Source organism: Lolium rigidum, chromosome 7 (assembly GCF_022539505.1).
Source record: "Lolium rigidum isolate FL_2022 chromosome 7, APGP_CSIRO_Lrig_0.1, whole genome shotgun sequence".
Lineage (NCBI taxonomy): Eukaryota > Viridiplantae > Streptophyta > Magnoliopsida > Poales > Poaceae > Lolium > Lolium rigidum.
The window spans coordinates 49,956,781-49,978,145 of NC_061514.1; the positions used below are offsets into that span (position 1 = coordinate 49,956,781).

The window sequence follows — 21,365 nt, forward strand, 5'->3', positions numbered from 1 at the left end:
AACGCCGTTGCTGCTGTAGGGGGCGCCGGCTTCAGGAGGAGGTCGGCGACGGGTGGAACCGGCCGCCGCTGCCGCCTGAGGGATCTTCTTTCCTCTATTGCCTCCAAGGTGAGCCCTGCCCGATTAGGCTGCTATGTCTAAGGATGTATTTGTTGATTACATTACGCACCATACTTAATGCAATTGTCTGTTGTTTGCAACTTAATACTGGAGGGGGTTCGGATGATAACCTGAAGGTGGAATTTTTAGGCATAGATGCATGTTGGATAGCGGTCTATGTACTTTGTCGTAATGCCCAATTGAATTTCACACTACTCATCATAACATGTATGTGCATGGTCATGCCCTCTTTATTTGTCAATTGCCCAAGCTGTAATTTGTTCACCCAACATGCTATTTATCTTATGGGAGAGACACCTCTAGTGAACTGTGGACCCCGGTCCATTCTTTTACATCGAATACAATCTATCGCAATACTCGTTCTACTCGTTTTCTCGCAAACATCATCATCCACACTATACATCTAATCCTTTGTTACAGCAAGCCGGTGAGATTGACAACCTCACTCGTCATGTTGGGGCAAAGTAATTTGGTTGTGTTGTGCAGGTTCCACGTTGGCGCCGGAATCCCCGGTGTTGCGCCGCACTACACTCCGCCGCCATCAACCTTCAACGTGCTTCTTGGCTCCTACCGGTTCGATAAACCTTGGTTTCTTACTGAGGGAAACTTACTGTTGTACGCATCACACCTTCCTCTTGGGGTTCCCAACGGTCGCGTGCTGAACGGAGAGACACACGTCAACTACGCGCAGCACTGCACATCGTCACCGCTGTAACAATTTGGGTTGGATCTTGATTGTTTGATAGGGTAAACTCTCCCGGTATTGATTTCTACTTGTTATTGATGCTATTGAGTGAAACCATTGAACCAAGGTTTATGTTCAGATTGTTATTCATCATCATATCACCTCTGATCATGTTCCATATGATGTCTCGTGAGTAGTTCGTTTAGTTCTTGAGGACATGGGTGAAGTCTAAATGTTAGTAGTAAATTATGGTTGAGTAATATTCAATGTTATGATATTTAAGTTGTGGTGTTATTCTTCTAGTGGTGTCATGTGAACGTCGACTACATAATACTTCACCTTTATGGGCCTAGGGGAATACATCTTGTACTCGTTTGCCAATTGCGGGGTTGCCGGAGTGACAGAAACCTAAACCCCCGTTGGTATATCGATGCATGAGGGATAGCAGGATCACAGAGTTTAAGGCTGTGGTTAGATTTATCTTAATTACTTTCTTGTAGTTGCGGATGCTTGCAAGGGGTATAATCACAAGTATGTATTAGTCCTAGGAAGGGCGGTGCATTAGCATAGGTTCACCCACACAACACTTATCAAAACAATGAAGATTAATCAACTATATGAAGCGAAAGCACTAGACTAAATTCCCGTGTGTCCTCAAGAACGTTTGGTCATTATAAGTAAACAAACCGGCTTGTCCTTTGTGGTAAAAAGGATTTGGCCACTCGCTGCAATTATTTCTCTCGCACTTTACTTACTCGTACTTTATTCATCTGCTACATCAAAACCCCCTGAATACTTGTCTATGAGCACTTACAGTGAATCCTTCATCGAAACAGCTTGTCAACACCTTCTGCTCCTCGTTGGGTTCGACACTCTTACTTATCGAAAATACTACGATACACCCCCTATACTTGTGGGTCATCAAGGCGGAGCGGTGGAAATGGAACCGGTCGGGGGGGCAAGCGCAGCGCTTGCCGATGGATGAACTGGGGGCTCACGCCCCGGGGAAGCTCGCTCGTTACACAAATGGCGGCGAGGGCTCCTCCTCCAGCGGGTCTCGCCACCCCCTCTCCCGCCGATGTACGACAATAGTTCAGAGGAAAAGAAGGACGCACCGTTGGCTCCAACCTTCTCCACCAGCGACTACGTCCACGACGACCGGGAGGAGGAGGCCGTGATCGCACAGCTCGCGACCGTGTCCGAGGCGGAGGCAGGAGCTCGATTCCGCCAGGAGGAGGCCGACGCTATCCACCAGGTCCGTGAATACGAGGCGACACGCCGGGAGGCACGCGTCCGCCACGTGAAACTCGAGATCGCGGAGCTCGACTCGGAGTAGGCCGCCTCGCCTTCCTCCGCCACCCACTCCGCCGCCGCACGTAGAGGCCACCGGGGCCTAATTTATGTGTAAATTAGGCCGCGGGGCGGAGGATTTTAAGTTAATTCCATTTTCGTAGTACAAATTATGTAAGTTTGATGCTCAATAGGAGTAAGAACTATCGTCTTAATATATGTTCATCGCTGAATTCTCCCGCAAAAAAATAATTTCATTTTTTCAGTTCGTATTTACGGATTCTATTATGCGCGAGTGCCAAAATCAACCGAACCTATGTTTTTGGGATACTGAACTCACCATTTTGAGTTTCGGTGAGTTCAGTCTCTGGTAGAGATGCTCTTACCTGTGCTTGTCGGCACTTGTCCGCATACTAGTGTAGGTTTATTTTTGTTGGGGGGATAACCCCCGGTATGCCAAAGGCATGCCAAACCGGATGGTTTGAGCCATCGAGATACCGGTTTAATATTCTTACCGGTAACAAAGGTAGGAGCTTGGGCTAAGTGAAGCCAAGCCGGCATCCCCAAGGGGGCATGCCGGAACCCGGTAAAGAAGTTACCGGAAAGAAGGGCCTGTCGGCAGGACTGGTCAAAGATTCTCTTCAGAGCAAGAAGACAAGGATGAGCTAAGCAAAGTGGCTTTAATCAGAGCCCTGGCGCCAAAGAGAGGGATGATGCTAAAAGAAGCCGGAGGACATCAGCAGCCCTGATTAAAGAGGACCCCGGCGTCATCTGTGATTAAAATAGCTTTGTAAAGTAATTTGTCTAGTCAAAGATGCCATTAGGGTTTCTTGCACTGTAAGCCACCCTCTCCCCTATATAAGGAGAGGGGGCAGCCCTCCTTACGGGCGAGCAACAGAGAGAGAATCAAAGACCTGTAACTTGTGAGAATCAATGAACATGGTGATCTAGAGCGAGTTCTTCCTTGTGTCTTTCTTCTTCAACCTCTGGCCTTGGCCAAGTTCTTGAGGAAACCATCCGGAAGTTCATCCCACCTGATCACAAACCCTCCCCCGAATCCTCTAGCGTCCATTCGGCCCCAATCTAAGCCATCCTATGGCATCTGCTCGTTCACCACGACGACAGTTGGCGCCCACCGTGGGGCTGGAAGTGGCGCTTGAAGGAGTTCACATTCGGGCGGGCATCCTCGACGTCGCCGGTCAGCGTACGGTCTCCGCGTTGGTGCAGCGCATCTACGCCATGGACTTCATCAATGACAACGCGGGCTGCTTCGCCAACGGCGGCATCTTCCCCAAGAACGGCCGCATCATCGAGTTCGGCAGCCACCGCATCTACTTCGGCACCGTTCCTGTGCGCCAGTGCCTCTCGCCGGTGCTGGTGGCGCCGGATCCGCCAAGATGGCTACATGCAGGCCGCGCTCCAGGGAGCGTGGAGGTGATGATGGCTGGCGCGGTCGACGCCGGCAAAGAAGCTGTGGGTGAAGGCGCTGGGCGTGCGGTTTCGACCCGCGCGGCCAAGCCACCGCTGGAGCGAGGCGCAGGCGCAGCGGGAGCATCATCCGCACCACCGGAGACACCGCTCCAAGCGGCAATGAACGTCCTCGCCACCCCCATCGCGCAGAACATCGACCCGGCAGCGGCTCAGGCGGAGCTGGAGGCGCAGCGCCAAAAGATGCTCGAGAGCGGCAAGGACATCGTCAGGGCGCAGCGCGAGCTGAACCTAACTGTACGTGAGTATAACGCTGCCCATGGCTTTGCTTCTGTTAGCGCGCATGCTGCTAGGATGCCGGAAAACCGGCTTAAGGCTCGCAATCTAGATCAGGATTTGCGCAAAGAAATTGCTGCCGGCAAAAGCACATCTGCATCTGTGAGTATTGTAGAGAAACCTAAGTACAGTAGCCTGGATAAAACAATAAAAGCTGCTAAAGCTGCTGTAGCGCTATGTGACTCGCTTTCCGGGGACGCTCTGGCAAAACAGCAAGAGCGTGTCCGGGAACTTCTTGAAACGAGCGAGCAGCAAAATGCTGAGCAGCTTGATAAGCTAAACAAGGCTGTGGCTTCAAAATCCGCGCGTTCGACAAGGAATGCCGGAAGCAAGTCCCATGGGCAGGCATCGTCCCCCCATCCGGACAGAAAAAGAGAAAAAGACGTGAACGCACAGCAGATGACTGTGTACGATCCGGTTCTTGCCGGAAAACAACAAGCCGGGCAACATGATGCCGGTAGAAAAAGCCAAGGGGCAGAACGAGGCTACGCCAGAGGCGGCTATGCCGGAAACAATCATGCCGGTAGATACGAGACCGGGCAAAATTATCGACCTGCAAGGGCAGCGTATGAGGAGGAGGAAATGGATCCCCCGAGGTACCGGCAGGCAAGGGCCGCGGTACCGGAATGTTATGATGAAGCTGATTCTGCAAGACCGGCAGCTTTCCGCAACGCTTTGGGAGAACGCCTGGGAGAGAGATACTTACCGGAACGGGATGCGAGGCACCGTCTGGATAGAGTGTACTTGTCAGAAATAGTCGAGGAGGAAGGTCCTCCAGGCCCAAAATGCTTTGGTCCAAGGATCATGAAAGAAAAACCACCAGTTCGCACCTTTATGTTGCCCCGTGACACAAAAACATACGATGGCACCACGAAGCCGGAAGACTGGCTCGCGGATTACGTGACCGCGGTATACGTCGCGGGCGGTGGAGGAACCGTAGCAGGAGGAGGAAATCGGCGTTGGGCCGTGAGGATCATACCATCATTTTTGGTTGGACCGGCAAGAATCTGGCTAAACAACTTGCCGGCAGGAAGCATAAATGGCTGGCTGGATTTTGAGGAGGCCTTTGTGAGCAATTTCAGCAGTACTTATCAGAGGCCAAACAGGCCGCAGCAACTCGCTCTGTGCGTACAGCGCCCAAACGAAACAGACCGGGATTATCTGGCCCGGTGGAACACTACAAGGAACTCCTGTGAAGGGGTAATCGAGGCACAGGCCATTGCTTGGTTTAGCGGTGGGTGCGAGGAGAGGTTCACCGTTGTGGCAAAAGCTGCGGCGGAACATGCCGACAACGTTGGCGAGAGATGATACGTGTGGCGGATAGCTATGCGTTGGGAGACCCAACGCAGCCGGCGGTGCAACCTGAGCCGGAGCAGGCTGGGCCACGAGCAACACCGGGATAACCGGAATAACAAAAGAAGAGAAGATTTTCCGGATCGAAGGTACGGTCCGCAGCAAGTTGCTCGCTGTGCGAGGAAAACTCCGAGGCCGGCGGCGATCGGAGGCAAAGAACCGGATCGCAGCCATGGGCGGGTCCTAAGAAACAATGGGTGGAAAAGAAACCCCGGGTCCGGAAAAGAAAGCGGCAAGAACCCGCAAAGTACACCATGGAAGCTGCCATGGACCAACCTTGCCGGTGGCACACACCGAATCCGGCACACCCGTCAAACCATCTGACGAAGGATTGTACCTGGACCAAGTACTTGATGCAAAAGGGAACAGTAAAAGATGCACAGCCACCACAAGACATGCTGCGGCAATAACAGCTACCACCACCACCGCCACTTACCGGGGCAAACGCCTTACCGGTGCAGCCAAACCGGCAGCAGTATCGACGGAGTTAACCGGGTGGAACAAAATAATGATCAACCACCTCCACCGGCACCTTTAGGCCGGAATGTTTACGAAGGTCCGGATATGTGCTGTGTGGTCTTTGTCACTGAGCCAACAGATAGGCAAAGTGTACACCGCCGCTCCATGGAGGTCAATGCCGTGATGCCGGCAGTCCCCAAGTACATGTTGTGGTCAGATCAGGAAATTACCTGGTCATTTAAGGATCACCCTAAGATCATGCCGAATCCGGGTGGATATGCTCTTGTTGTGGACCCAATCATGAAAGGGCCACAGACTCGAGTAAAGTTCAGCAAGGTGCTGATAGACAACGGCAACAGCATAAACATCATGTACAAGCACACCATGCGTACGTTGGGCATAACAGAAAACATGCTTCAGCCAACGCGCACAACGTTCCACGGAATCGTTCCGGGCTTGTCCTGCGCCCCGATAGGAAAAGTTCGGGTGGACGTGGCATTTGGAGGACGTGACAATTGCCGGGTTGAGAATGTTGAGTTTGAGGTGGTGGATCTAGACAGTCCTTACCATGCGTTGTTGGGAAGACCAGCACTGGCAGCTTTCATGGCTACCACTCATACGGCTTACCTCAAGATGAAGATGCCGGCACCTCGTGGACCCTTGACTGTAGTAGGGAACTATAAAGTCTCACTGGAAACTGCATCTGCCGGATCAAACCTAGCGGAATCACTGGTGATCGCGGAGGAAAAGAAAAGGATGCAAACAGCGGTTGCGCTGGCTCAGTCCTCACAGTCGAGCTTAGCGGCAATGAGTGGAAACTTGGGCTCACCGGCATTCAAGCCGACAAATGAAACAAAGGACATTGTGTGGAACCGGAAGAAGGAAAAGAAATGCTTGAGGAAATTCACCAAGGAGAATGTGGGCATCATGCTTCATCAAGGGCGCTGGTAGCAAAAGTATTCCGGCATGGGTTTTATTGGCCCACTACTTTGGAAAACGCTGAGGATTTGGTAAGAAAATGCAACGGCTGCCAGAGGTACGCCAAGCAAAATCATACTCTAGCATCCGGTTTAAAAACAATACCATTAACATGGCCGTTTGCCGTTTGGTGCCTTGATATGGTTGGTCCATTCAAAACTGCAAGAAGCAGCATGACTCACATCTTGGTTATGGTAGATAAATTCACCAAATGGCTAGAAGTAAAACCTATCGCAAAGTGTGATGGGCATACCGCGGTAAAATTCTTAAAAGATGTCATTTTGCGGTATGGATACCCGCACAGCATCATCACTGACAATGGAACCAACTTTGCTCAAGGTGAATTCAAAAGGTTTTGTGAGGACAACAACATCCGGTTGGATTTGTGCTCAGTAGCACACCCACAAGGCAATGGCCAAGTGGAAAGAATGAATGCTTTGGTACTTTCCGGTATCAAACCTAGACTCATTGATGCAGTGGAAAAGTCACCGGGATGTTGGCTCGATGAGCTACCATCGGTACTGTGGAGTATAAGAACAACTCCAAACCGGTCTACCGGATACACTCCGTTCTTCATGGTTTACGGAGCAGAAGCGGTCATACCAACCGACATCATTCATGATTCACCAAGGGTACAGCTCTATACTGAGCAAGAGGTCAAAGAGGCCAGAGAAAATGATGTTGACTTGCTAGAAGAAGCAAGAGAGCTAGCTTTGGCAAGAACAGCCATTTACCAGCAAAACCTCAGACGCTATCATAACCGGAAGGTTAACCCGAGAGTTTTCCGGGAAGGAGATCTCGTACTACGCCTAGTGCAGCGCACTGAAGGCCGGCATAAGCTTTTGCCACCATGGGAAGGTCCCTTCATTGTAAGCAAGGTGCTTCACAATGATGCATATTACTTGATCGATGCACAGGAGTGGAAAAAAGGAAAGGCGGACAGAGTCCGGAGAGGAGAGCAAGCGTCCATGGAACGTAGCTCTGTTGCGTCCTTTCTACTCTTGAAGTTGTGGTGTAAGAAGTTCCTTTTTTGTACCTTACATGCTATGAATAAAAGATGTCGGAACCTTGAATGAATCTCGGGGACTACCCCAATAAGGTTGCATGTAACTTGTTTATTTTTTCAGTTTACCGGTTGCTTATTGAATGTTTTTTCTTTCCGGTTTAGTAGTGTGCCAAATCCTACCGGAGTCTTCGACTCTGCTGCTGTCCGCAAACCGGCTTCATGGCAAGCAAGATAAACCGGTAGGAGATAAGCACATGAACTGCGAAGAGGGAGAGCAGGAAAGAACAATCCGGAAAATTTAACTAATCCCGGTTTAACCGGTTTTTTGCAAAATTTCGAAGTTATTTCTAAGTTCAAGAAAATGCTTGTTTGGTGAAAGAACCTTGTGCTCATACGCCAAAGAACGCCCAGAGAAGGCAGGCAGAGCCAAGGCAAAAGAACCAAGTGTGCATCGGATTGGATGCGGAAACGATTGGGAAATCTTTGCAGTGCAGGATAAAAGCAGAACCAAAAGCAAATATGCTAAAGCAAACTTAAGATAATTAGCTACCGGTATAACTTACCGGCATAAAATGTTGTAGGATAAGCAAAAGCGGACTTAAAGTTTTACATCATAAGCCCCGGCATACCGGGGCAGAATTTAACGAGCATTGTTTTAAGATAAACAGGACCAACAGATATATCACAGGCAAACATTCAGTAGAAGATCATCAGGCAGCAGGGGCTTCCGGAGGGGCATCGCCAGCACCAGCGTCGTCCAGGGGCTCCTCCTCGGCTTCATCCTCCTCCTCATCAAGATAATCTTTGACGTCAGGAGGGGGAGGGATGAAGGTGCGCATGTCGGCGTACTCCGCAATGTGGTACGCACGATCCTGCCGCTTAGCGGTGAGGATCGGGTCCAGATCGGTTTCCGCGCCTTCGCGCACGCCGGTAAGGGCGTCCAGGTTAAGCTCCGGGTACCAGGAGCAAGCGACGCGGAGAGCAGAGTCCGCTCCAGCACGGGCAGCAGAGCACTGGCACTCGCGGATCCTCTTGCCGGCGCCCATGAGACGATCGCTGATGAGGGAGAAAGTATCCGGCACCTCCTCGCCAGGCCACAGAATCCTGAAGAGCTGGGTAGCTACATCAGGAATATCAGATAAATTGCGATCTATGGCGCGCATGTGAGACACCCGCGCGTTTAGCGCGACCAGATGGTCGTGGGGCGTCCATGGCACGGCGAGATTCGCTTGGCCTTGGGCAGTGCGGTGCTCGTCAACTTTCTTGACGGCATACCTCTGAGAGTCCGGAAAAAGGCCTGTGTAAAGAAAGAAAAAGGCTAAGGAAAAGAATCCGAAAGAAAATTCAACCGGAAAGAAAAATTCAACCGGAAGGAATGATGTAACCGGGAGGCAAGATAGCGAAAGAGAAAATACAGTTGGAAGAAAAAAGGCTCGTATGCGGTAGTCAAAGAATGCAAAAGGAAAGGACTTACGGTAAGCAAGTGTATCCGTTTGTAGGATCAACTGGTTGCACCCCTTCTGCTCCTCCTCCAGGCGCGCAGCTCTCTCCTCGGCACCCTTCCGGGCCTTGGCCAGCTCCTCCAGCTCAGCGCGCAACACCACAGTGGCATTGCTGGCATCTTCCAGAGCCTCATCCATCTTGGCCGCTGCATCAGCTTCAGCGGCTTTGATGGCCTTGGCATGGTCGAGCCCCAGCTGGATGAGCTGAGACTTGAGCTCCTGGTAGCTGGTTTTCTGGGCACTGAGCTCTTCCTGATGCCGCCGGATGAGCTCGTCCTTCTCCCCTGCAACCCGAAAAAGAAGATGTTAACACGATTGTGCTGGTAAAGATGAAGAGAAAAACAAGTTAACAGGAGAAAAGAGAAAGTTGTACGTTGGGCCGCAGCGAGCTGCTCCTTGAGAGCCTCGATGGAAGCTTCCGGGATCACTGTTAAGCAAAGATTATAAATGTCAGAAGGAAAAAAGGTTTCCGGTAAAAAGATGCCGGTTGTACAAAATTACCTTGGCACTTATCGTGTGCCTCAGCGAGCTCCCGATGCTCCCATAGAAGCTCCTCAAAGAGGGCCTTCCGAGCGTCAGCCGTGAGCTGTTCAAGAAAAAGAAATAAGATAAGTTTTGCGCTAAGAACAAAGTTCTTAACCCGAAACTCGGGGACTGGCAGTGCCGGTTTTGCGCGATTCTAAGATAAGTTTTGCGCTAAGAACAAAGTTCTTAACCCGAAACTCGGGGACTGGCGGTGCCGGTTTTGCGCGTTTCTAAGATAAGTTTTGCGCTAAGAACAAAGTTCTTAACCCGAAACTCGGGGACTGGCAGTGCCGGTTTCACGCTAAGTTTTTAATTAAGTTTTGCGCTGAGAGCTGCGCTCTCACCCCAAAACTCGGGGACTGGGAAGATAGACAAGAGAGAAACCGGCATGAATTAAAAATAGAGCAAAGCCGAAAGCGAGGAAACCGGTAAAGATTGAAAAAAGTTAGTAGAACGTACCATCAAGTTGTTCGTGGAATCATACCACGCGCTGTCGAGCTCTTTCACGGCGCTGCGAAGCCGCATGAAGTGCTCCTCGGAAGACCGGTCCCCGACAGGATCAGGTGCCGGCAGCCTGTCCTTGCCCAAGCCGCGGGTCGCCGGAGTCATGTCCGCGGCGTTCCACTTTTGGGCGTAGGGCAGAAGATGCCCCAAGTCCTGGCCTTTGCGCTGGAACTCAGTAATACGGCCAAGGAGGCCGGTGGCCTTCGTAGCGGTATCCTTGGCGGCCTTGGCGACATGCAGCACCAGGGGCTGCTGGCCGCCGGAAGGGGCGCTGGAGGCCGTCGCCTTCCCCTTGATCAGCCTGGAGGTCTTGGGCGGCGGCGCAGTTGGAGCGGCCCTGGAGGGCTTGGCGCGAGGAGCGTCTGGCGGCGGCATGAGGATGGTTCGTGGAGAAGGGGGAGCGCTAGGCGCGTCACCCGATTTGGAGCCTTCCGGCGCGGAAGATTCCGGCGCGGAAGTTGTCATCTTTTTAGGGACGGGCGGAGCCTCCGGCTCCTCCCGCCCAGCAGTTTCTTCTTCTTCGGCGCCGATGTTGCTGGCGCCGGTATCTTGGTTCTCTTGGAGAATGGAAAGATCCTCCTCCGTGCGGTGATCTGATGATGAAGGGGCCGCACGCCCCGAATTTGTTGTGCCCCCCGAAAGGGAGGCAGAGGTGTTGCCGGCACCAGATGGTGCCGGGCTTGAGCGAGGAGGAGGGGTTGAGGTCCTTGCGGAACCCTCAGAGCCCGATGGCCTTGGGCCAAGCTTGAGCGCAGGGCTGAGAAAAAGAAAAGACAAATAGTTGGAAAAAAGCAATCGGAAATAGAACTTGGCAAAAAGAGGCAAGCAAGAAAATAAAAAACTTACCCGGAAGCAGTCGGCATCACCTTGCGCCCGTAGCGGCGCACGCCCACTTCCTTCTCCCCCACAGGCTCAGTCCGGAAGCGCTTGGAGGGAGGGGCCTGGCTGGAATCGGCTTTAGATGCCGGCTGCTTGTTCTTTTGGCCTTGGGCCATGAGTTTGTCCACAAACTCCTGGCCGGCCTCAACGCGCAGGGGCGGCGCGCGCTCGTGGATCTGTAAGTTGAACATAGCTAAGGAAAAATTCGCAAGAAGGCGATAGCGGAAAAGTACAAGAAACCGGAAAAGAAAAATACCTCGAGCATGGTCAGGTCATCGGAGGACCCGGTTGGCTCCGGCGGGTCCCGGCCAAGGCGCGCAGCCGGAGTCCTGCCCATCTTCAGATCCTTCCAAAAAATATAGGGGTCTGGGTCGAAGGAGTCAAGGGCGCGCTTCACCGGAATCCCGCGTCGCTCTGCCTCGATGAGGGGGAAGCGGTCCTTGGCCTGAAACACGAAAAAGAAGGTTAACAAAGGCGAGAAAGTTACCGGCAAAGACAATCCCAATTGCGTAATCCCTTACTTCTTGGGTCGGAGGGTTAGTAGTGCTGAGGGGAAGCAAGCCCCATTCCCAATCAAATGGCATAGCAGTTTGGCAAATCTGCTTAGCCTTGCGAACGACATCCTTCTTGCTAAGAGGGCGGCTTGTGATCTTGGTAGGATCGCCGGGGCCATACATCTCGCTCATCCTATGCACGCGGCGCTTCAGAGGAAGCACCCGGCGCGATATAAAGGTGCGGATGATATCATCAGAGCAGATGTTGGTCTCCTTCTTCAAAGAAGCCAAGAAGCGTACCACCCGGTTGGTTTCGGCGTGATCCGTCTTCGGGTTGTAGCTCCAGTTGGTTCTACTAGGAGGCCCCGCTTGGAACGGAGGAAGATCGATGAGATTGGCGCGGCCGTCATTCTTCACATAGAAAAAGGTTCCTTGCCAGGCGCGGCAGGACTCGAGGCCGGCAAACTTAAGAAAAGTGCTCCCTTGACGGGAGCCAACGATGCAAGATCCGCACTCCACAGGTGGTTTGGGCTTAGGGATTTCCTTGCCCTGGACGGAGTTTATCCGCAAACAAAAGAAGCGGGCAAACGTCTCACGAGTGGGACGAATGCCGATATAGGCCTCCATGAAGGTGGCATAGCAAGAAAGGTAAAAGATGGCGTTGCCAGGAAGGTGGTGAGGTTGGAGTTCGTAGAAATCTAGAAACTCCCGGAAAAAAGGGGAGGCAGGAAGGCCGAAGCCACGCTCAAAGTGAGCGAGAAAAACAACATGTTCACCGGGCTCGGGGTCCGGTTCAATTTCGTCACCGGGAATCCGGCAGACTACTCCTTCCGGAATCCTGCGGGACCGGTATAACCAATCGATCTCATACTCAGTGACATTGGAGCCCATCCAGGCTCCGCGGGTGATTGGGGAAGGCTCTGCGCCGGATGATTGGCTAGAGCTACTAGAGGCTTGGCCAGAGCTACTCGCTTCTTGGCTGCCGGAAGCTTGGCTAAAGCTACCGGATTCTAAGTGGCCACCGGACTCTTGGTGGCTACCGGATTCCTGATGGTTGTCGGAATCGGTGTCCATCGGATCTGAAGCCGTGGATTCGCCGGGAGATTGCCTACGGCGCTTAGCGGAAAAAGAAGAGGAGGGTGCGGAGGAAGATTCCTCGTCAGACATTGGATGACTAGGCAGAAAAACAGAAATCCCACACTTGAACCCCGCGTGAAGATCTACGAGTAAGAAGAAAACCAAAGAAAAAGAAGAAATAAGAACACCGCAGACCCAAGATCTGAAAAGCAAGCAAACGGCGAGCAAAGTAAGATTGCTACCAACCTTGAGCGGCGCGGTCGCTAAGGAAGACTTCCGCCGGCAAAGGAGAGGGCCTGCGGTCGCCAACGACCACCGTCGACGGCGAGGCGGAGAAGCTCGCGGAGAAGCACGAATGCAGCGGGCGCGGTGAAGATCTTTGCTGAAGATTCCCGCACAGCGAGGTCCGGCGGAAGCACGGCGTGAGTCCACCGGGCGCCGGAGCTTGAGCGAGCGACGGCGGACGGAGAACGGCGAAGGCGCAGAGGCGAGGAGCACTGTGCGCGAAGAAGTGGAGAATGCGAGAAAAGGAAGAAGGAGCGGCGGTTGTCCTTATAAAGAAGAAGGGAGGTGGGCTGAAAACCGCTGGGCCGCGGCGGTTCGCCTCGCGGCCCGCGGCGGTTCGCACCACGGGCCGCCACGTGGCGAGGAGATACACGCGAGAAAATGGACGCCACACGGAGGCACACACGGGATCCAAAACGGCTAGTGGGATCTGCAGTGGGGCATTTAATGACCGCGCGGGAGTCGAAGCGAAGTGACAACTGACACTGGCGTGGCAGTTAACAGTGCGCATGTCACTGACAGGCGCGGGGCCCAAAATATTCTCGACTCCGCCGAGGAAGGAGTAAATGCAAAAAATGCCGGAAAAGAGAGATGCCGGAAGTTGCCTTGTAAAGAGAGGAAAGACAAAAAAAGGCAAAGATGCCAAATCCAAGCTCAGGCCGGAGAGATTAAACCGGTATCCTAAAAAGATGAAAACCTGGCATGGTCTGTAGGATAGAATCCACCAGACTATACCAGCTTCGGGGACTAATGTTGGGGGGATAACCCCCGGTATGCCAAAGGCATGCCAAACCGGATGGTTTGAGCCATCGAGATACCGATTTAATATTCTTACCGGTAACAAAGGTAGGAGCTTGGGCTAAGTGAAACCAAGCCGGCATCCCCAAGGGGGCATGCCGGAACCCGGTAAAGAAGTTACCGGAAAGAAGGGCCTGTCGGCAGGACTGGTCAAAGATTCTCTTCGAGCAAGAAGACAAGGATGAGCTAAGCAAAGTGGCTTTAATCGGAGCCACGGCGCCAAAGAGAGGGATGACGCTAAAAGAAGCCGGAGGACATCAGCAGCCCTGATTAAAGAGGACCCCGGCGTCATCTGTGATTAAAGTAGCTTTGTAAAGTAATTTGTCTAGTCAAAGATGCCATTAGGGTTTCTTGCACTGTAAGCCACCCTCTCCCCTATATAAGGAGAGGGGGCAGCCCTCCTTACGGGCGAGCAACAGAGAGAGAATCAAAGACACTGTAACTTGTGAGAATCAATGAACATGGTGATCTAGAGCGAGTTCTTCCTTGTGTCTTTCTTCTTCAACCTCCGGCCTTGGCCAAGTTCTTGAGGAAACCATCCGGAAGTTCATCCCACCTGATCACAAACCCTCCCCCGAATCCTCTAGCGTCCATTCGGCCCCAATCTAAGCCATCCTATGGCATCTGCTCGTTCACCACGACGACAATTTTGGGCTTGGGTTGGGTGGTGTCAAAGTTGAGGTTGTGAGGGGTGATATTATCACTACGTCTCTTCTTATTTTGCTCCTGCACTTCCTTGTATTCCACCGTGAGTTTCTTCTGAAGTTATACGGTTGATTTGTAGGCTTGCATGATTTCTTTTGAAGCTACACAATTTCCTTTGAAGCTCGCTCGATTTTCATGGCTTCCATGAGAAGCTCCTCATGCATGCCATCGAGCCTCGTTACCTCCTTTACATGATCTAACAAGATTGGTGTGACCAGTAGATGTCCGAACTTCATAATATCACCACAGAGTCGTGCAGGGGTACTTGCGGTGCCGGGTGGGAGCACTTCTTTTGTGGTGGGAACATATTCTATGGTGGCGGAGGGGTGTTCCGACCAGCGTCACTCATGATCTCGTTTTCTTGGCCCACTATAGGGTCTTCTTCTGTGTTGGATGGAGCGTTGGTGTTTCCTTCCCCTGCCGGCTCCTTTATGGTTGCAAAAACCTGTTGTGCGGCCGGGAGTTGGTCGACAGGTGCTAATTATTCATTGTAATTCTTGAGGGCTGCCTCATACTCATGTGAATGCATCGGCGAAATATCGTCGAATTCAAGGTTGAAAGCATCCAACATAGATTTATCGTTTTTGTCCTCTACGATGGGCTCATCGAATCTTGCGTTCCCCTCAGGAGCAGATCCGAATATAGATCCGATGTAGTGAATGAAGTGATACCTTTGCTTCTCTAACACCGGGGAAATCAAGGTGGATTTGCATTAGTCTTCCACCGTCATACTTACCACAGAGGCCGTTTGGGTGGGCCTTGAATTTTTCAGATCTGAGGTAGATCCGTCCAAAGGCGAGTCATGCCCAGATCGATCTCCCGCAAATGTATCTAGTTAAACAATGGTTCATGCGGGGCTTGATCTGGCAAGCCTAGCGGAATCTCTAGTTTCTCCAATGAAGATGTTAATTTCGTCAAAGGGAATGACATAGCAGTAGACGGTGTTTTTCTTAGCCGGAATCTACCACTCGTCATTGGGGGACGATGGGATGTTGCCCGCTTAGAGGACACTCCCGACGGTGACAGTGTTGACGATGCCTATGAAGGTGGATCCCGTCTGGATCTGGCCTCCTGAGCCGCTGGACCCATGGCGGGTGCCAACTATAGGGCAATGAGTCACCAGGATGGGGTCACAAGAGCTACCAAGATTCAGATCTCGCAACAGTGGCAAATTTTTACGTGCTGCTATAATTCACTATAAGGCAACAAATGCACGATTACAATGAGTTGTGTTGTTCTGCCCTAGGGGCTCTCAGGATCCAGCATATAAAGGCTCCGGATCTAGGGTTTACAAAGGTAGAAATCCTACCGGATACGACTTTAAGTTTTCCTTGTCATGCATGTTCTAGATCCGGACAACCTTCACCATGGGCCAGATCCGGTAGCTGGTTTCCGGAACGATCCCACCTGCACTTTTTTCCGGCAACTGGCCGTCTAGTTGGGCCATAAGCCTCACCACTATTAGTGGGTCACCCATGCTTACCAGAATCAAGGGCCTATCATGGTATACCAAGTCAGCGTATCCACAATAGCAACCTAGCTTGCAATCTTAGTTGAAAACACTCAATTAAAACGTCAATTATAACAAATAGAAATATCAGTTGCAACCCAACTTGCAACTCAAGGACAAATGGAAAAATAATTTCAATTGCAACCTCCCTTTGAACTCAAAAATAACTACGTTGCAACCCAAGCAACTTGCAACTAGGAAAAACTCAGTTGTAATCTGACTTACAACTTTAAAAAATCCCAGCTGCAACCCCTGTTGCCACTAAGAAAATCTCAAAGGACCAAAAATTAAAAATAGTATACAAACTAAATCTTAGTTGCAAGCAATTTGCAACTAAAAAACCTTGGTTGCAAACATATTTGCAACTGAACAAGCTCGGTTGCAACCCCACTTGCAACTAAGATAACTCAGTTGTAGTTCCATTTGCAACTAAAAATTTATGAGTTGCAACCTCACTTGCAACTGACAAATAACTCAGTTCCGAGCCGTTTTAGAGCTAACAAAATTCAGTTGCAACCTGATTTGCAACAGAGAAATATCTCAGTTGCAATCATGGATTAAGCAAAAATATATCTCAGCTGTAACCTCCCTTATAACTGACAAATAAATAGAAATTGCACCTAAGATTTTCTAACTCAGCCTAGTCCTACAATTTCAATCTATCTGACATAAGCAGGAAAAGGGAGGCGACCGAGATTTACAGCGTACCTCAAGTACGAGCACTAGCAGACAAGGATTAAGGGCATCTCCAACCAAAGCAACATAAACGGAAACGGATCGACCGTTTGCCTCCGTGGGTCGAAAAATGCGTCGGGGCTCTACTCTAGTGGGGCGATGCGTAGTGAGCGAACCGTTCGTGGCAATGTAAACTTGACTCAAATATACGACTTGGACGGGTCTCGGCGGATGCGCAAAGTGTTCGTTCGCGTCTGACGGACATTTCATCAGGCAAGCCTGCTTGCGACCCTGGCTCGATACGTCTTCTCAGACGCGCCAGCGACTAGCGTTGTTGCGTCGCTTCGGCAGTCTGCACCACGTTAATGCGATGCTTTGCCTGCCGAGCGGCCGCCGCCCACCTCCGTCAACGTACTAATGACGATGCCACACATGATGCGCCCATCGCCTACCTCCGTCCTATATAAGAGGATGCACGCTCTTCTTCCTAATCCACTCCTCCATACAAACCCTAGCGGCCACAAGCTCCACCGTAGCGCCGTCAAGCTCTTCATGCGACGCAGCCAGCCCGGCGAGGAAGTCCATGGCGGGTCCAGGTGGCCGGGGAGGCGGTCGAGGTCGCAGGTGGCCGCCCCCGGGGCCGAGGCCGTCGAGGTGGAGCAGCTACCGCCCCATGGTCTACGTGGCCTGCACCGTCATCCTCTTCGCAGGAGGAGCGCTGCTTCGAGTTCCTCCTCCGCATCATCGATGACCCTCTCGGCCTTAAGCGGCTCCCGGACAAGTTTGTCGAGTTCGTCGATGGCATCGAGCCGGTCCAGTTGCGGCTACGGGAGGCCAGCTGCAACTTCTGCCAGTGGCCGTCGAGGTCTTGTTCGATGGGCGGGGCAAGATGTACCTGCACACGGGGTGGGATAAGTTCGCCCGCGACCTCGCGCTTGAGCCCGACTGCCAGCTCACCTTCCTCTACGAGGGGGACGGCGAGATGATCGTCAATGTGGTCGACGACACATCCTGCCGCAGGCAGTACAACACCGGCGAGTCCGGCTCGGACACCGATAGTTAGAACTGTGTGTTCTTTCTTTGCAGCGAATATGCCACAAGCCAATTGAAGCCACTGGTGTCAGTTTCTGGATGTTCTTTCTCGAAAGGACCAACATGGCTATTATTACTTGAATTTTCCAGTTTGGAGTGCATGAGAGTGCCCGAGAGTGTTCTTTCTTAGCTGCGAACATAAGAAAGCAGCGAAGCCAACACTAGTTAGGTTTCCTCATTTTTGCAATGTTTTAACTTAGTTTGTGTAAACTATGTTCCAAACTATATATTATTTTGTGTAAAACCATGTGCCAAATTATGTGTTAGTTTGTGTAAAATCATGCTCCCAATTATGTATTAGTTTGTGTAATGGTTGTAACTATGTTTAAATGAAAAGGAGAGAAAAAAGTGGAAAAATAATATGCGTCTCGGTCCGCTGGAGCCACCCTAGACGCAAACAGACGCGTGGATAAAAATGAACATTTTCGCGTCCGCCGCCGACGGAAATGGATGCGCAGACAATTTAGGTGTCCATTTTGCATCGCCCCGTTAAAGATGCCTAAGAAAACAAAAACAAAAAATGCTTGCAAGCTTTCAGCATGGAAAAAAGGAGTCTGACTCATCGCATGCGGTAGGTAGCATGCGGGTGGCCGCCCTCGTGCACTGCTGAGAATTAGCAATTCCCTATAGATATATATATGGAAATCGGTAGTATTTTACAGTCAATTGGCCAACTAGGAAAATGACGTGCAAATTTGTCCATATATAGTAAGTACTATTCTTACCAAGGTGATCAGATCGGTCATCTGCATGATTTGGATCCATGGCTGGTGAAGCAGCAATCCATGGCGCATCTGCTCAAGCATTGCTTGATTTGCTTTTGTTCCTCGTCCCACTGGTTCTACTGCTCGTCGGTTGGAAAAGATGGAGTCGAAGAAGAATCAAGCAGCGGCCAAACCTGCCGCTCCCACCTTCCCCTCCATTCAAGCTCCCGGTGATCGGGCACCTCCACCTCGTAGGCTCCCTGCCTCACGTCTCCTTCCGCGACCTTTCCCGGAAGCACGGCCGGGACCTCATGCTCCTCCGCTTGGGCGCGGTGAACACGGTGGTCGTGTCCTCGCCTCGCGCCGCCGAGGCCGTCCTGCGCACGCACGACCACGCTCTCGCATCCAGGGCGCGCTCCGCCGTTGCCGACATCATCTTCTACGGCTCGTCCGACGTCGGTTTCGCGCCCTACGGCGAGCCCTGGCGTCAGGCCAGGAAAGTCGTCACGACGCACATGCTCAGCACCAGGAAGGTGCACGCGTTGCGCCACGGACGTGAGGAAGAGGTGCCCATAGCCGTGGCCAAGATCCGTGCATCGGCGGCGACCGCCGCGGCGGTGGACATGAGCGAGCACCTGCACTCGTACGCGACAGACGTCGTCTGCCGCGCGGTGCTCGGGAGACACCACGGCGACGATGGCAGGAACAAGCTGGTCCGCGAGCTGGCCGACATCAACATGTCGCTCCTTGGGGGGTTCAACCTCGATGACTACTTTCCGGGCTTCGCAATAGTGGGCGTGTTCACCGGCTTGGTGGTGTGCCGCAGGGCTATCAGGGTTCGCAAGAGGTGGGACGAGCTGTTCTTAAAGCTCATGGACCAGCAGGGGCGACACCGCGAGCAGGAGGATGATGCCAGCTCGGACTTCATACACGTCTTACTCTCTCTGCAAGAAGAGTACGGATTGACCACAGACAATGTAAAGGCGATCGTGATGGTAAGTAAGTAATCCATTCAATTAGGGGGTAAAATGAGTATTTTTCTTGACATGATAATTAACAGGACATGTTCCAAGCGGGGATAGAAACGATATATCTTGTGCTCGAATCTGCAATGGCTGAGCTGATGAATAACAGACACGTCATGGCCAAATTGCAAGAGGAGGTCAGGAGGAGGCATACACTGGGGCCGGCAGTTGGGGCCGAGGACCGAGAAGAACCACAACAAGACGTGGTCACGGAAGAGGAGCTCGTTGACATGGCCTACTTGAGGGCTACAGTGAAGGAGACGTTGAGGCTGCACCCTCCGACGCCACTCCTCATCCCTCACCTCTCGATGGCTGACTGCGAGATTGACGGCTACACGATCCCTTCCGGGACACGGCTCATGGTCAACGCGTGGGCTCTCGCTAGAGACCCCGCGTCATGGGACACGCCGGAGGAGTTCGCGCCGGAGAGGTTCCTCCCTGGAGGCAGCGCGGCCACACTCAACGGCAAAGGGAGGGACTTTGAGTATTTGCCTTTCGGGTCTGGACGGAGGATCTGCCCAGGCATAAACTTCGCGAATGCTGCTGTGGAATTGATGCTAGCGAACCTCGTGTACCATTTCGACTGGGAGCTGCCAGCAAAGATGAAGGAGGTTGATATGAAGGAAGTGTTCAGCTTGTCGATCCGGCGTAAGGAGAAGCTCCTCCTTGTCCCAGTTTCAAGATCAATCCCTCTCTCCGATAAGAGAGAATGATAACTAGCCAACTACGAAGTACTAGTATGAAATAAGTACTGTACTTACATTTGGCTTGTTCAAATTTAACTTGCCATTTATTCGTTCATAATGTCATGACAAAATCTGAATTTTCAAGCATCATACCGCAGCTTACTTCACGAATCACAAGTTTAAATTTGAACTATTCATAAAAATATAAAGTAAATAATTTTGCTATATGTGTACTAACAAGGAAATTTGCACACGTATGTTGCTACGGGTTAACTTTATTTTCATGCCGCAATCTCCTGTAGAAGCTTCTGCTCCCAAGTCAAACTGAGAGCCCCACGAAAAAATGTGCCGCTTTAGTTTAAACCGATATTTTGATGAGCTCTCTAAATCTCACCATATATATATATATATTTCACAAGTTTATATTTTTTATATTCTTGTAACGACCAAATTGATATAACACAACTGTCCACACCCATAATAATAATTATTATTATATATATGACAAATAAATTACAGAAAATGAAATCATTAATAATTCAAACATGTTTTGATATGTACTACCATTGGTTTCAGTAATTCTTTATTATCGTTTTTATATAGAATGATAAAGATCCAATCCACAAGGAAGCATAAATCTTCCTCCGATATTCGCTTGTGTTGACTCTAATTCGGTCTATGTTCCGTCTCCTTTCCGATACACAGTGGGGGTCCGTTATATATGGTTTTTTAGGTAAAGACGATGATCTAGGGGCTGTTGATGGACGGCTGAGGATGCTCGAGGCGCCCAAGCCTATGGGTGGCGCGACCTAGGGAGGGCCCCGCGTCACATGCAGCCTTTTGGTCCTCCGGGCTCTGTTTGCATGATTTCAAAACTGCATATCCCTTCAGTCGTTGTAAAATATTGATTCTCGAAAAAGCCCAGGTCCATTTGACTCTGTATTGGTCCCTGAAAGTAACAAAATACATAAAACATGAGATTCTTGTTCTGCAGAGTTGTAAACAAAATAAAGGGGATCATTGAAAATCCCCCAAAATAATATAAAACATTGATAGAACCTTATGAGATGCAAATATGAAGAAATATGTGGCAATAAACAACAAAGTTCATGTACGAATTTTAGATGCATCAACATCCCCAAGCGGAATCCATACTCATCCTCGGGTATGAAGGTGATAAAAACTCTACATGGACTTTGAAGTTTGTTGTTTAGTTGAATGTAACAAGTTAGTACACAAGGTTAATGAT

The 21,365-nt window shown here is 51.0% G+C and overlaps 1 protein-coding gene across 1 annotated transcript; it reads left to right on the plus strand.

The window, feature by feature from the left end:
• Positions 1-18,454: 18,454 nt before the first annotated feature.
• Positions 18,455-20,208, plus strand: LOC124674585 (indolin-2-one monooxygenase-like). Its single transcript, XM_047210627.1, has 2 exons — positions 18,455-19,400; positions 19,466-20,208. Exons 1-2 carry the CDS (start codon positions 18,465-18,467, stop codon positions 20,141-20,143), a joined length of 1,614 nt encoding a protein of 537 aa, XP_047066583.1. The 5' UTR covers positions 18,455-18,464; the 3' UTR covers positions 20,144-20,208.
• The last annotated feature ends 1,157 nt before the right edge of the window (positions 20,209-21,365 follow it).